Source organism: Paramisgurnus dabryanus, chromosome 22 (assembly GCF_030506205.2).
Source record: "Paramisgurnus dabryanus chromosome 22, PD_genome_1.1, whole genome shotgun sequence".
NCBI lineage: Eukaryota > Metazoa > Chordata > Actinopteri > Cypriniformes > Cobitidae > Paramisgurnus > Paramisgurnus dabryanus.
The window spans coordinates 32,575,397-32,591,477 of NC_133358.1; the positions used below are offsets into that span (position 1 = coordinate 32,575,397).

Below are 16,081 nucleotides of genomic sequence, written 5' to 3' on the forward strand. Positions count from 1 at the left end.
GCGGTACTGTGATGTCATCCGCCTGTCGGTTCTGAGTCAACAAGCGCGTGATACAAACAGAGGCGTCCATACCAATAAAAACATGTTTTGCGAATCTTTCTGAACTTTCACCTGCGGCTCTTGTCATGTCAGCTGTTTAATTATTGTCATGTTTTTTAAACGTGTGTAAAACAGATCAAGTTATGTGCAAAATTGTTATTTTAGCAGATTTTCGAAACAGGAACTGATGCATGTCTGAGACAATTCATGGAAGTAGCAGACTTGGGTGTGTGCACATGACAAACTACATTACACAAAAATGTGCAACACCTTCACTTTTTCACACATGAAGTCTATGTTTGAAATAAGCAGGTCTCTCGAACATAATTCATTTCTATTCCTGGGTTTGTATTTTATTGATCTTTATTTTCTTCTGAGCCTAATAAATATAAGACAATTTACTGATCTCAGTTTGCATAATTATCAGCATCATATTAAAATGATGCAATGAAGTGTAGACAGCATTATTGGCCAGGATAAATTTAACATTGCAAACAGTAAAGTAAAAAAATACACAATCTGGAACTGCAGAATATTTTTGCATTGTACATTGCATTCTTTTTAAAGTTGGAAGCATTTCATTTAAACAAACTAAAATTCATACTTAGTCAATACAATCACTATAATAAAGTAAGCAGCATGCAGAATGATTGAGTTTGTGAATATTCACCTGACCCACACCCACTGTATCAACATTACTGTGTAAACATGCTGACAGATATTCAAGTTACACGGGCTGAAGTCCCAAAGCTTTAGTTCATTTCTAAACTATTTTAATTACTTTTCTTTAACTATTTATTATGATATAAGTCAACATTTTACATGAATGCACACAATACAGATGCATTATTTTAAAACTTTACAGTAACCCACTTTTAAAATTAACATTTTTTTTAAAACAAGTGTTAAAGAATCAGCCAAGTCTTCTTAAATTTTTTCTTTTTGTAATATTAATATGTTTATTTCTTCTATAAATATACAGATTTTTTGATCCTCTCTTTGCAAAACTTTGAATGCCTCATTGTTTGCACACATGTCACAACTCTCACTGGCAATGCCCACAAAACACATAGAGCAGCCACACGACTCTTCAGATGGGAAAATATCAAGCTTACGATGTTCTGATCATGCTTTAATAAAAGTAAAGTGAAGTTGCTGTTATCAGGATGTTGTCGAGTTGTCATTGTATATGTCTGACAGGTGCAGATGTTAGGAGGGAAGACCAGAACAACATGGACATTAAGATGGACATTCTATTTCTAAAAGAGCAATATGACTTCATTAAAGACAAACGAAGACAAGAATCTTGTGTGGTGTGTTTCAAGGAAGGTACAAATAAATTCCTTTTAGTTTATTTATTACATTTCATATATTTTCTTTAATTGCTAAATACATGTTAATGACAGGTTCACTTTGTAATAATGACACTATTGTGGCATATCATCAATTTCAGTCAATGTGTGTTTATTAAACACTGTTTGTATTCCTGGATGTGAATAGCTTTTTGTAGCCAAGACAGACTTTGATGGTTTGATGTACAAATAATATTTACTTGAGTAAAACATTTTTTGTTTTTAAAGCAATTCTCTTCAGCTTTTCATATTGGATATAGCAGCCACGTTTATGCAGAGCACTTTGATTTCTATTTGACATGTACTTATAGATCTTATCTTTTTCAAACAAAAGACTCAATGCACCACAATTAAAAAAATTTATTTATTGCCCTGTGTGGTTCTAAAGAGCCTTTCTGTTGCACACAATGTTGTGAAAAGTTTCTGCAGACTATAAAGGTAAAAAAAGAAATGGTTTTATTAAGAACCTTTGCTAGAAGGAATGGTTTTCTATGGCATCACTGTGAAAATCCCTTTAATTTTAGGAGTATGAGGTCATGGGTTCAATGCATGTACAGTACTGAATGCACTGTTGCTTTGGATAAAAGAGTTTTAAACACATAAATGTAATTCACATTCATCTACACGCTGCATGCTTGAAACAACAGTCACATTACACACATGTATTGATGTTGAATGTATGTAGTAACTGATCTTTTGTTCTTTATCCACAGAATTAAACCATCAAAAGATGTGTAACCAAAATCTGGTGTTTCCCGTGTCCCAGATCGAACAAATGTCATTATCATACTCCGAAACCCAGTTTGACTTTTTTAAGGGTTCGAAAAGCAGCCTGTGGCGCACACACCTGGACATGCACCGCATAACTCACGCATTCAATGTCAGTGAACACGTCGATCACACGTCCGACTGCAGTGATGTCACAGATGATACAGTATCTACTGAAGAGTCCAGCACAGATTTAAGTGAACATCTAACTGAAGAATCAGATGTCTGTGATCGAAACCAACATCTCAATAACAGAATCACCAGCAGTGCCCTGACCTCCAGGAACACCTGCTCACCAGATGTTTTGTCCCGACAGCTGAGTTTTAGGAGCTATCGGTCATGTTCCTCACTTACAGGATCACAATATTACCCCTTCCCTCAGATGAAAAGTTTAAAGAAATCTGAGACCGCCAAGAGACTTGGCCTATATGCATCATTTTAATCAGAGGCCTCAAATGAAAATCTGTTTAGTGTATTAAAAATATGAGTTGACTTGAAATGGAAATAAAGTACAGTATCTTATTGTTTTTTACCCGGATGTTGACAGATAAACTGTTGACTGGGATTGAGTTATTTCAGTGCATGTAGCCAACTTTTATTGTAGTCGTGTTTTAATTTTTATGCACATTGTAAAATTAAATTATTTCCTTTTTCTGCTACTTTTTTTCCTTAGATTTTATTGTATTTTCTTCTTTTAGTCATTTCTATTTGAAACACTTTGAATTACCTTAGGGAAATAAATGTACTTTATATAAATAAACTTTGCTTTGCCTTTCTCTGCATGTTGCATGAATATCTTTTAATCATCATCATCATTAATAATTAGGTCTTTATATGTGTATGTATATATATATATATATATATATATATATATATATATATATATATATATATATATATATATATATATATATATATATATATATATATATATACGGTATATATATATAAGCCTATTAGAAAATCAGACCAACATACTTTGACAAGCAAGAAATTATACTGTATTTTTTTTTACAAATCTTAACAGTCAGCATACTAAACTATTCTCTTTTTTTCAATTTAATTTTAGTCAACTGTCCCATATGGCAAAAATATATATATTTTCAAACATAATTTTTAATATATTCAAAATAAAAAATGGCCAAAAATATATGTTCAGAAATATATTTTTTGAAAAATATAGAGCATATTCAAATTGCATTGAAAGAAAAATATGTTACAAACCTGTAAAAGATTAAAATTAAATATTTTCAACTGCAAAAATATATATATTTTATATTTTTATACATACGTATACATTTTATGCTAACATTTTATAAAAACTTTTATAAGAAAAATATTTATTCTTGCCATATGGGTTGTAAAATTAGAAATGTATTTGTTGCCTTGAAATACATTTTGAAATATATGTTAATATATGAATATATTAACTAAATATATTTTCATATTCAAACATTTATCCAAAATGTATTTCGCATTTAAACATACGTTGGCCAAAGAAATTAATTTATGTTGTTGTATGGGGTCTAAATGCTTTGAAATGCACAAATGGAATTTAACTAATAAAAAGAGTTTATGTAAAGTTTAATTTTATTTACACGATTCAGCTCAATATAAAACAGCTCTAGCGCCAGTCCAACAGAGCGCGTCACACGTCACGTCACATCACACACGTGACCGGAAGAAGAAGAAAACGATAACAACATCACGTGGTGCGCATACGGATAAGGTTTGTTTACTGCCAACACAAGACTTTTACAGCAATGACATCTAAATAAAAAGATCGCTAAAGTGAGTTTCTTTTACAGACAACACGCAGCTCTGAGCTCTTAACTTACATGTCGAGTTTTATTCTGAATATATACTCTGTGTTCAGGGGGTTTCCATTAACAATCGCTGCTTTCACTTTCACTGCTGTAATATCTGTTCTTTCTTTCAGTGTTTTAAAGGATGGACGAACACATTCAGGCTCGCTTGATCTCTCAGCTCAGAGATGATGACATCCGTCTGTGGCTCGAGCCCTACACCACTGACCATCAGCACATACAGGTGACTTACCTCAGGTGTTACTGGTGTTCACACCTCACACGTATTCATTCATTGATGTATTTATATGATGATGTGTTTAGGAACTGTCAGAGAGATATGGTCCAGTCACAGGATTTGCGGTGGATGTTGTTCGCTCAGCTCTGGAGATGATTCAGTCTGATGCTGTGATGAAGGGTGAAGGGAATAAAGAATACAAAGAGACGTCTGTGGCCACGCTTGAGCTTCTACTGCCTAAAGAAGCTCAGATATCTGAACAAAACAAAGTAAACATCACATCAGATTCAGGGTTTATGGTGCCCATATAGAGTCAATATTGAGTTATTCTAAAGTCTCTCACTAAAATCGAATTATTTATCTCTTATACAACTTTATTAGTTTTGTCTTTAGTCTCTTTTATTTCTTAAAGGTGTCAAAGACTGCATTGTAATAATCTGTTCAATTGTTCTCTGATAGAAGGTTTGTGGCTTTATGAAGTGCAAAAATGATCCAGAGTCAGTTTTACAACCCTAGGATTTGACTTTAGATTGAAATGGTCTATTATTACCTTATTTGAAAGGGTCATGAATAATAATGTTGAGCTCTGCTCTGATTGGCTGTTTCTCAGAGCAGCTCCTTCAGTAGCTCTGTGTGTGTGTGTAAACAGACCTAGACATTCGCCAGACTTAAACATATGCCTAGATAGCCTGTTTTACATTCTGTGGCACCTTTAAGCCCATGGTTTAAACTGACTGTTAATGTAGATCTCATCTGTTCTCTTAAGAATATAGTCAGGTCTCATCCCACAGTTAAGTGTTTAGAAGTGTCATTATTTATTATAGATAATAATGTGGTTCTGTGGCACAATATTATCACACTTCTGTTTACCTGCGATTCTCTTCTGATCCTCATATCTGTGTATCTGTGAAGAAGAAGAAAGCTCATTTAAAAACCAAACTGGACATCACGGCTCAAGAGCTGAAGAAACAGTGAGTTTAAATGAATGTTGTTCACATTAAACCTGAATGAAATGTGATGTTCAGATGATCTTACATGATGTGTGTTTGTAATGAAGGATCAGTAAAGATTATGGATTACAGCACTTCAATCTCATTCTGAAGGGGAAAATATTGTCCCCAGGTACAGTATAACTATAGATTGATCACATGACGGATCGATGATTATTTATGAGATGTGATATATGCAATCATCTGTATTCAGTAATGGATTTGTTACCTGCTGTGTGTTTCTGAAGAGAAAAGACTTGATGAGCAGAATGTGAAGAACAACAGTAAGATCATGGTGATATCAGTTTCATCTGAGAACGAGAGGAACGTCATGCGTGAGGAAGAGAAGGAGAATCGCTCTGAAGATGAAGGAGTGCAGAGAACCCGGAGAGGATTCCAGATTCTGTCAGAAAGAGGTCAAACTGAAGAAACTGTGATGTGATTTACTTTGAGCGTCTTTGTAAGCTGGTCTTTCAGTAATTTCTGATTCATCTGTCTAAAATGTTCAGATGGTACAGAGGATCCGGCCACCACTCCGTTTCTGGAGATCGCAGATCAGAAAGGAAATCCACTCCAGATTCCTGACAATGAGAGGAAGGTCATTCATTCATTTTAATCTTTATATTCTTATTGACTTGATGGAATATTTAAGGAATAATTGATGACGGCCATTGAATTATTATTATTTTTGCAATTGAATGTGAAAATAATGCACACCCAAGGTGGTAATGTTGCACAACGCAAAGCTCATTGTGCATTATTTTCTAATAATTCAAAGAACCGGAGTTTATTATTCCTCTTATACCATGGTTACCACAAACATTACTCTGGTGGTTATTTTTAGTTATACCACAGGCCTGTTGAATGCTTTATAATGATTCGTTAAGAAATGTTCCACAGGCGTTGATTATTTTTCAATAAGCCCACACCTGATCTGTCAAATGTCTTAAAATAACCACCAGAGCAATGTTTGTGGTAACCGTGGTATAAGAGGAATAATTGACTCCGGTCCTTTGAATAATTGGAAATAATGCACACCTGCAGTGTAATAGCATTACCACCCTAAATGTGCATTATTTTCAAATAATTCAATGGACAAGAGTCAATATTCCTTACACATTTGACAGGTCAGGTGTGCATATATAAAAAAAAAGAATGCATACCTGTGGGACATTTCACAACCAATCAGAGTAAGGCATTTAACAGGCCTCTTGAATGTAATTAAACGGGGCGCTTCGTGTTGTGCTGCATTACCACCTTATTGTCACATAATTCAACGGCCCATAATTAATTATTCCTTAGATATATTGTATCTTTAAATGGCCATGGCATGAACATGTTAGCATTGCCACTTTGTAGGTGTGAGCAAAAATTAGGTCGTTGGAATTGGGCTCTCCTTATGATGTCATAAGGAGCTCTTATTATAATAATACCACCCCTTAATCTGCACTATCCAACCACAGCACTGCCATTTAGTGCAAAGAGAGAGAGAAACTAATTGACAGCACAATTGAGTGTCAAGTGCAACAAACCACCATCATTGTGATCAGTGTTTGCACTTCATCAGCTCATTTGCATTTTAAACGACACACCCAAAACGACACATTTTTGTTCTACATTCTACAAAGTGGCAATGCTAACATTTTCATGCCATGGGCCCTTTAAATAGACTAAATGAACTTCAATGTAAACTCCTCTTCACAAACATTTATTTATTCATAAGATCTATGATTGATCTTAGAAATTGATCTCAGTTTACACGCTGCAAAAAAAGATTTTCAAGAAAAAAAATTCTTCGTATTTTTGTCTTGTTTTCAGTAAAAATATCTAAAAATTCTTAAATAAAGATGCTTTTTCTTGATGAGCAAAACAACTCAAGAAAATAAGTCTAGTTTTTAGACCAAAAATATCACATTTAAGTGATTTTGTGCATAAAACAAGGCAAAAAATCTGCCAATGGGGTAGGCAAATTTTTCTTGAATTTAATGTTTAAGAAAAATGTTCAAGATTTTTTTGCTTACCCTATTGGCAGATATTTTTTCTGTTGATGTGTTTGTGTAACAGATTTCTTTGTATTGATCTGATGTGTTTGTGTATCAGGCTCTGATAATGGCGATGGGTTTTCATGAGAAAGGTCGAGCGTTGATGAAGAATAGAAAGCACAGCTCTGCTCTCTTTTATCTACTGATGGCTGACGAACAGTTTAAGTACGACATCATTTTCTTTCTTTCTTTCTTTCTTTGTGTTTATTTCTTTTTACAGTATTGTAATATCTGTTTGAATGATGTGATGATCTCTATCTGTGTTTGTGCGATACAGACAGTGTGACTCTACAATACTGAATGCGGTGGATAATTTTGCGGTTCTTCAGTTGGATATCGTGTGGTGTTATCAGGCACTGAGTGCTCTCTCACATCTAGACGACGCCAAACAGAGAGTTCAGAACGCTGAGAGATGTTTTCTGAGATGTTACGGAGATCAGCAGAGCAGACTGCAGCAGATCAAAGTGAATAAAAACACATTACAGACGTACAGTAGATGTGTTTCTCTATTAAAACTGATATAAATGTTTCTCTCAGGGTCACACCGGAGGAGAGGATGTGCTGTTTTTAAGGTTGGATCTTCTTCAGAGTTCTCTGGCTTACCACAGCGGTGATGAGAAGCGAGCATCTGATCTGCTCAATAAAGTAAGAAGACAAACACAGATATCATCACAATACTGTCACAGAAGAAAAAGAAGAATGAGTATTTGTTTGTTAAGGTGTGGTGTTTGATTTCTCACAGGCTCAGGAGTTGTACGGTCAGCTGAGTTTAGACCCGGAGAAACTGAACCAGCTGATGAGTTTGGGTTTCTCCGAACAGGAATCCCGCTTGGGTTTAAGAGCGTGTCGAGGAAACATCAATGACGCAGCGCTGCACCTGATGCAGAGAAACAAGGTCCTGTAAAATACACACAACATACACAACGTATTCGAGATAAACACGTGCTGATGTTTCCGTCTGTCCATCAGGAGAGAGATGAGATGAAGGAGAGAGAGCGTGAGAAGAGGAGGCGACGTCTACAGGACATAAACACATTGGTGGAGTTGGGTTACAATAAGAGAGACGCTGCTAAAGCCCTGCATCAAGCTAAAGGAGACGTAGACAAAGCCTACGGGGTAACTCACAAAAACAAACCCAATCCTAAAAAAGCTTCATATGTGAAGACGATGTGAATGATGTTGATCTTGTGCTCTTCAGATTCTTTTAGATCGGGCTGAGGCTCAGATGTCAGACACTTTGGATCTGGTGAGACTCGGTGACATCACATTAACAGCTCTTGTGTTTCTGACATCATCATCATGACGCTTGTGTCTCTGTGTTGTTGGGTTTTTAGCCGGGATTATCTGATTCATCTGTGAGGCTGATGGGTGATGAGAGCGTGTCACAATCTTCACCTTCATCTTTATCAGAAGAGCCCAGCACCTCATCTGACCCGCGTGAGCATCTGAACCCATCACACACTCACAAACTAAAACTTATTTCTCACTGAATATAAAGCTGCATGTTAATCGTTGTGTAGCTGTAGTCCAGTACTGATTTAACTCTTATCTGACCAATCACATCACAGTCTGCAATGCATTAGGCTTGTCGCGCAATTTTAGATTTTTGATTCAAATAATTACAAAAACAAGATGATCGAGGTAAAACAATTATTGTGCGTATAATAAAAGTATTATATATATATAAAAGATCACAAAGTATTAATCCAGTTTATATTTGTAAAGTTTTATGCATTTAATATGAGCTGAAGCAAATACTATCCCTTGTGTTTAAAATATCAATCACGTGCGCCTGGGCCGATGAGTTTGTAAGGCACTTCTGAGGGCATCGCTGCTGTGACGTTTTTATAGAAATGCATTCTGCAACAACATTATACAAACATTATACAAATTCATTGAATTGAGTAAAGTATGAGTACCTCCCTTTAACTCTTTCACCGCCAGCATTTTTAAAAAAAGTTGCCAGCCAGCGCCAGCGTTTTTCATGATTTTCACCAAAGTTTAATGCCTTCCAGAAAATGTTCTTCTTTAAATATATAAACATACAATATACCAAATGAAAGAACAGACCCTCTGCTTTCAAACAATAAAAAACGTTTCATCCTACCTTTAGTGGTTCTTTTGTAATCAGCTTTTGAATATGGGTAGGTTTTTGCAAAAACACCATATTTTGAGCAAAAAGCAGAGATAATTCCATTTTTATGACGGACTTTTCATAGAGATCCCATTCAGAGCGATCTTTAAAACAGACACAGACATGCAGCAGCTTGACATAGGGCAATACTTCCGGTTTTAAAAAGTTCGGAAGGGCGCCACCTGGTGGATAATAGCGGTATTGCGGAAAGACGGAAAATCTCGTCATTGGCGGGGAAGCGTTTTCTCTTAATTGACGAGATATCTCGTCAATGGCGGGGAAAGAGTTAAAGACACAGAGATCCTATTTGGTCTTTAAGTCCATCATGAATTCTTATAAACCCCTCCAGTTGTAAAAAAAATATAAATATAAAGTGCACATATGCACGCACGCACACACACACACACGCACGCACACTCATCTAAAGGGTTATTAGGAACACCTGTTCAATTTCTCATTAATGCAATTATCTAATCAAACAATCACATGGCAGTTTGCACAACCTTGAGGCGGATGGGCTACAACAGCAGAAGACCACACCGGGTACCACTCATCTTCACTATAAATAGGAAAAAGAGGCTACAATTTGCACGAGCTCACCAAAATTGGACAGTTGAAGACTGGAAAATGTTGCCTGGTCTGATGAGTCTCGATTTCTGTTGATTTATTCAGATGGTAGAGTCAGAATTTTGCGTAAACAGAATGAGAACATGGATCCATCATGCCTTGTTACCACTGTGCAGGCTGGTGATGGTGGTGTAATGGTGTGGGGAATGTTCTTGGCACACTTTAGGCCCCTTAGTGCCAACTGGGCATCTTTTAAATGCCACGGCCTACCTGAGCATTGTTTCTGACCCTGTCCATCCCCTTATGACCACCGTGTACCCATCCTCTAATGCAGGGGTAGGCAACGTCGGTCCTGGAGTGCCGATGTCCTGCAGATTTTAGCTCCAACCCTGATAAAATCTCACCTGCCTGTAGTTTTCAGGTGACTCTTTAGACCTTGATTAGTGGTTCAGGTGTGCTTGATTAGAGTTGGAGGTAAACTCTGCAGGACATCGGCACTCCAGGACCGACGTTGCCTACCCCTGCTCTAATGGCTACTTCCAGCAGGATAATGCACCATGTCACAAAGCTCGAATGATTTCAAATTAGTTTCTTGAACATGACAATGAGTTCACTGTACTAAAATGGCCCCCACAGTCACCAGATCTCAACCCAATAGAGCAGTGTTCTTCAACCCTGGTCCTGGAGGACCCCTTCCAAAATGTTTTAGATGTCTCCCTAATCAACACACCTGATTTAACTTATAAGCTTGTTAGGGAGACTTTCTGGAAGGAGGCTGATGAGTTGGTTCAGGTGTTTTAAATAAGGAGACATCTAAAACTTTCTGGAAGGGGGTCCTCCAGGACCAGGGTTGAAGAACACTGCAATTGAGCATCTTTGGGATGTGATGGAACGGGAGCTTCGTGCCCTGGATGTGCGTCCCACAAATCTCCATCAACTTCAAGATGCTATCCTATCAATATGGGCCAACATTTCTAAAGAATGCTTTCAGCACCTTGTTGAATCAATGCCACGTAGAATTAAGGCAGTTCTGAAGGTGAAAGGGGGTCAAACACAGTATTAGTGTGGTGTTCCTAATAATCCTTTAGGTGAGTGTATACTTGGTAAAAAGGCTAAATAAATGCATGATTTTAAAGTCATTGAGTTATCGTTTTAAATAATCAGCATTTTATGATTTTTCCATAATGGAGCAACCCTAGTCTGAATGTAGTCAAGAACACAGCTGCTCGTCTCTGTTATTTAAAGGTGATTGATTTGTGTTTATGTCCAGCATCGGTTATATCCAGTCCCATGGATGAGGAGTTAGTGAACGAGGTTTTAAAGGACATTCCCAGACATGAAGAAGATTATCTGGACGTCACACTGGAGGAGGAAGAGGAACTCATGGCACGACTCAGATCTTACATTAACAAATGACCCGACAGAAGAAACCTCGCTGATAGAGGACATACGTTTAACACGGTTATCGTTGTCTGTTATGTGATATTTCTCTGAAATAACATTGAATGGAAAAACGAAACATTTCTTTAGCTCACATTCAAATCATTAAAAAGCACTTACTGTATTTAAAACCGTTCTGATTTTGAAATCTTGTGTTTTGATTATTTTTTAGCATTTATCATTCATGTCCTTTAAAGAACAGAGTTCAGACGTTGAATGTGTTTTTTGGTTTTGTTATCACATATAAAGTTTTCATGCATTGAAAGTTCATTTGAAAGCAATATTGAGTTTTACTCGATTCTCTTTATGTTCAGGTTCAAAAATCAAACCCAAATAGAATTTGTTCAACATGCAATAAAAGATTTTTGGAGGTCACTATTAACTGCAATCATTATTTACATTAAAATGATCTCTTTGTTCACATTTAGGGTTGTAAATGATGTTTGTGTTGTAACTAGTACCCAGTGCTCTTTACAAAATGATCACAATTCTGATCAGATTACGCAGCGATATTATCAGATGTTAATACTGGATTGCAATATTCATGTACTATAGTATTGACAGTACTCCAAGGTACTTTAAAAATATTATAGCAATACTTTGTTAATTTGTAATACATATTCTGAAACAAGAAGTCACCTGATATATACTGTATGTATAAAACACATTCACATGAAACTTTATGAGAAAACCAAGTCTAAATCTGTTTGGATGTTCAGTGATTGACACAGACGCTGTTGTTTGATAAAATAGTTCAGGTTGAGCTAGTTGTGTTTATTTTACATGAGATCAGGAGGGGTTTGGCGGGTTAGAAGTAGTTGACCACCCTGCGGATGGACTGAATGTTTGGGGTTTGTGCCTGCCACTCGTTGTGGTTACAGTAGTTTCCTCTCTCAACGATGTACATGCGACCCCTGAAGTTCGGCTCTTCATACATCACCCAACTGTAAAATACAAACACACTTTAGGTTCATACAACACAGATTTATAATCCTATTGTAGAACTGATTGGATAATTATGTGCCTCATTTCATTCAAGAAATATTTCAGTAAACACAAATGATTGAAGTTCATATAAAGCTGCTTAGATGAGCTTAATAAACATGCACACATGTACTCTATAAACACTTTCTCTTCTCCTTGCTTTTATCAAACAGAGGAAAATCTTAACTAGACTGTTGATATATTGAAGATCCTAACCGCAGGTCTTAATGGTTGTCAACTAATGATGTGCAGTCACTGGTGTGTTATATTTTACTAGATTATTTTATAACCACCTGACAAACGTCATAAAGTATATTTGAGATGGTGGATGCTCAATGTTGTTAATATAATCAAAAGACATCAGTTACTGTATAAATGACCGCATCACAGAGACCAAATATTCCCTTCAGTTTGACATTTCAAGAACAAAATGAACTTCATCTATCTGTAAAGTGAACTTACGCTCCATCACCGAAGACTCGGACAGAGTTGACGCAGTTGTTGTTGAATCCACGGCTCTGGAGGAACGGACAGTCATCACACAACTGCATACACTGACCACTGTAGTTACAGCCATCAAACACCTCCATCCTATAGTGCTCACCGTGCTACACACACACAATACACACAATACACAAACACAAAAGAGTCAGCTTGGCAAAAAACTAAATGATGCTGCCATAGACACCCAACAGCAACAGCATCTCATTTGTTTCATAAAGAAGCAATCCTACAATACACTGTGACATGATTATATATAAATCTCATTCAGAATTAAAGATTCAAATATCAATCCACACCTTAGCAGTATAAGCACACTATTCAGAGAGTCATGTAAGAGATCATAATGTATTGCATTAAACATGAAAATGCATAAAAACAAAGCTAATAAAACTCTACTATGGCCACTAGTTATGTTCTATAGTTCCGATATGATGTTGGGTTAGTCACATGTCCTGATATTACTCATCAATGGTTTTACCATAGTGGTAACTTACAAGTCTGTGGACTGACATATACGGAAAAAATAAATTTCTTTGGCCAAATATATGTTTTAAATATATGCTAAATAGTAAATGCATTTTGTAGAAAGTAAAGCTTAATTAAATACATTTTTGATTTTGAAAATATATTTAGTTTTAACTTTCATATATTTACATATATTAGAAAATGTATTACATTTTTATGTATTTTACAACCCATACATTAAAAAATATATTTCATTTGCCAAAATATAAAAGTTTGTATAATATGAATAAAGTATAAAATGTATAAAACAAAAAATTAGAAGTATATTTTTTTGCAGTTGGAAATATATTAAATTTTGATCTTTTCAAACCTGTAAAGTTTGTACATTCTTCAAATGTGACAGGAATATAAATGCTTAAAAATATTCAAATATATTTAAAATTATATTTGAAATATAATTTTTTTTACTGTATGAATGAGTTGGAAATATTTATAACAAATTGCTTTCATGGAAACTTTAACTCTTTGGTGCAGTTTCCTGGACAGGGTTTATCCTAGTCCCAGACTAAAATGCTTGTTTGAGCTGTCTTTTTTTAAAAAACATCTTGCACTGATGTATCTTAAAATATATCAAATGCCATTGTTTTGTCTTAAGATGCAGACCTAGTGGTTTTTTTTTTTTTGTAAGGTATGTTTGTAAAAATATCCTAACATAACTATGGCCTAGTCCTGGATTAATCTAAACCAAGGGTGGGCATTCTTGGTCCTGGAGGGTCACTGTCCTGCAAAGTTTAGCTCCTACCCAAATCAAACACACCTGAACGTCATTTCCAAGTCTACTGAAGCCTTTGATTGGGATTTTCAGGTGTGTTTGATTAGGGATGGAGCTAAACTTTGCAGGACAGCGGCCCTCCAGAATGCCCACTCCTGATCTAAACTCTGTCCGGGAAACCACCCCTTTAATTCACTTGTCCTCAAAGCCACACATTGATGTACAGACATCTATTACCCTAAAGATGTAAACTTCTCTTCTAACTTCTTTCATTGTAACACATCATCATCAATCAGACCCGGTTTATTTCTTACCATCCTGATGGGTTTACAGGAGCCCATGTGATCATTATGAGAATTCCAGCGCTGGAACTCTGGGTATTCTCCTCGCTCCAGGATAAACTGCTGACCCTTAAAGTCCGGATGATCGTAGCAGATCCAGGCACCGCTCTCCACACGGACGGAGTTCACTCTGTTCATGAATCCACGATCCTGGAAGTTATCACAATCTCCAAAAACCTCCAGTTTGCGTCCGGTGAAGCATCTGCCCTCGTAAAACACGATCTGAAATAAAAGAAAACAAAACCTTCATGACACTGAACTTTAGGCCCAAGTGAATAAATGAAGTTTAAAAGGAAAAACACAAAACTTTTTATCATCACAACAGCATGAACACATAAATACTGATCTAGTTCTGAATCCAGCTGTCAGGTTTAGTTTTACATGAACTGGTGACTGTGATGATGGTCATGTTGGTTTTGTCTGTGACCAACTAGATTCTTACCTTTCCAGAATACTGAGACATTTTCCCACTGGATTCTGTCCAACCGACCCACAGGTAAGAATGTATAACAGGAAAAATTGGACAGCTCAATATATACGGCCGGTGGTGTGTGATGGGGTATCGCGAGATCAACCTGACAAAGGATCAACAATGAAGGGTTTAAAACTTCTGCTTATCCGACACTTTCTGTTGGGAGCGCTGCTGATGTTGAGGTCATCACACACAAACACAAAAGATTTTGCTTTGCTTGACTTTGTGAAGGCAGTTTGTAAAGGCTCAGAAAAGATTCAATCTCTGTATTCTTTTAAAACAAAGACTTTAAAAATAATTCACCAGCTCTCATCATATAAACTGAAGAGATGCCCACTGTTGATCTGTTATAGATTTTGTCCTCTAGATACTGATGGTGTTTTTGAGGGACCATTATTACTTCTCATATTTAAAGATCATTGAGTTCACAGTGAAGATTTCATTAATTAATCCTTAATAAACCTGATTAACTTTCAATGTCATGCTAATAAGTCGCATTCATCTGATAGATTTATTGAATCAAAGGAACTCAAACACTTAAGTTCACACAGTATTAAGAAAACTTGAGGGCATTTCCATGCAAATGCCAAACTTATCATGAAATGTAAAGTTTTAATCCAGTTCTTTTTTAAGCCATACCGATCTTAGATGTGAATATTGGCTGGTTTAAATGTTTTGAAATAATTTTGTCCTTAGTTCTCCAATTTTATTTTATTTTCTCATACAAAAATGACATTTATTTATTTTAAGAGTCATCCTTTCTTCATTTATTTTATTGGTTGTTATTGCTTCTGACTCATGCATTTTAACTTCTGGGGTTTAGGATAATATAAACATATAGTTGATGATAGACACTTTCTCTGGGAAATTATATTTCAAGTTTTGACTGCAAATGTCAGATCCATAATGCTGGAATTGCTCTTTAACATAAAGCAAGTCTTATATCAGATGGATATTTAAGCAGTAAGTCTAAATGATGAGTTTATGGTTTATTTTACTTCATTAGGTGCATGTGTGTTTGTTTACCATGATTTCTCCCAGAGTTTAAAGCTTCTTGTTCAAAAGATTATTTCACATCATTCTCTCGATTAAACTGAAGTCCTGTCTTTAATGATCACTCACAGCATGTGTCAATCATCTGCCTATATGATTCATTTAAAACAGTTTAT

At 35.9% G+C, this 16,081-nt stretch overlaps 3 protein-coding genes across 4 annotated transcripts; 2 read left to right on the forward strand and 1 right to left on the reverse strand.

The window, feature by feature from the left end:
- Positions 1–1,096: 1,096 nt before the first annotated feature.
- On the forward strand, positions 1,097–2,984 carry LOC135740520 (uncharacterized). The gene is made up of 2 exons (XM_065258921.2): positions 1,097–1,368; positions 2,105–2,984. The coding sequence occupies exons 1-2, from the start codon at positions 1,206–1,208 to the stop codon at positions 2,599–2,601; spliced, it is 660 nt and encodes a 219-aa protein (XP_065114993.1). The 5' UTR covers positions 1,097–1,205; the 3' UTR covers positions 2,602–2,984.
- Positions 2,985–3,785: 801 nt separating this feature from the next.
- On the forward strand, positions 3,786–11,752 carry nub1 (negative regulator of ubiquitin-like proteins 1). Of its 2 annotated transcripts, none has more exons than XM_065258923.1 (15): positions 3,786–3,888; positions 4,099–4,208; positions 4,289–4,471; positions 5,115–5,173; positions 5,260–5,324; positions 5,440–5,607; positions 5,701–5,789; positions 7,292–7,398; positions 7,511–7,697; positions 7,771–7,878; positions 7,976–8,128; positions 8,203–8,349; positions 8,432–8,479; positions 8,568–8,670; positions 11,205–11,752. In XM_065258923.1, the coding sequence occupies exons 2-15, from the start codon at positions 4,110–4,112 to the stop codon at positions 11,348–11,350; spliced, it is 1,662 nt and encodes a 553-aa protein (XP_065114995.1). In that variant the 5' UTR covers positions 3,786–3,888; positions 4,099–4,109; the 3' UTR covers positions 11,351–11,752. The 2 variants fall into 2 exon arrangements, with proteins under 2 accessions (XP_065114995.1, XP_065114994.1); XM_065258922.1 differs by having other exon boundaries at positions 3,821–3,950.
- Positions 11,753–11,903: 151 nt separating this feature from the next.
- crygn2 (crystallin, gamma N2) lies at positions 11,904–14,903 on the reverse strand. The gene is made up of 4 exons (XM_065258924.2): positions 14,883–14,903; positions 14,414–14,662; positions 12,821–12,966; positions 11,904–12,318 (listed from the first exon to the last, which is right to left on the reverse strand). Exons 1-4 carry the CDS (start codon positions 14,901–14,903, stop codon positions 12,183–12,185), a joined length of 552 nt encoding a protein of 183 aa, XP_065114996.1. The 3' UTR covers positions 11,904–12,182.
- Positions 14,904–16,081: the final 1,178 nt, after the last annotated feature.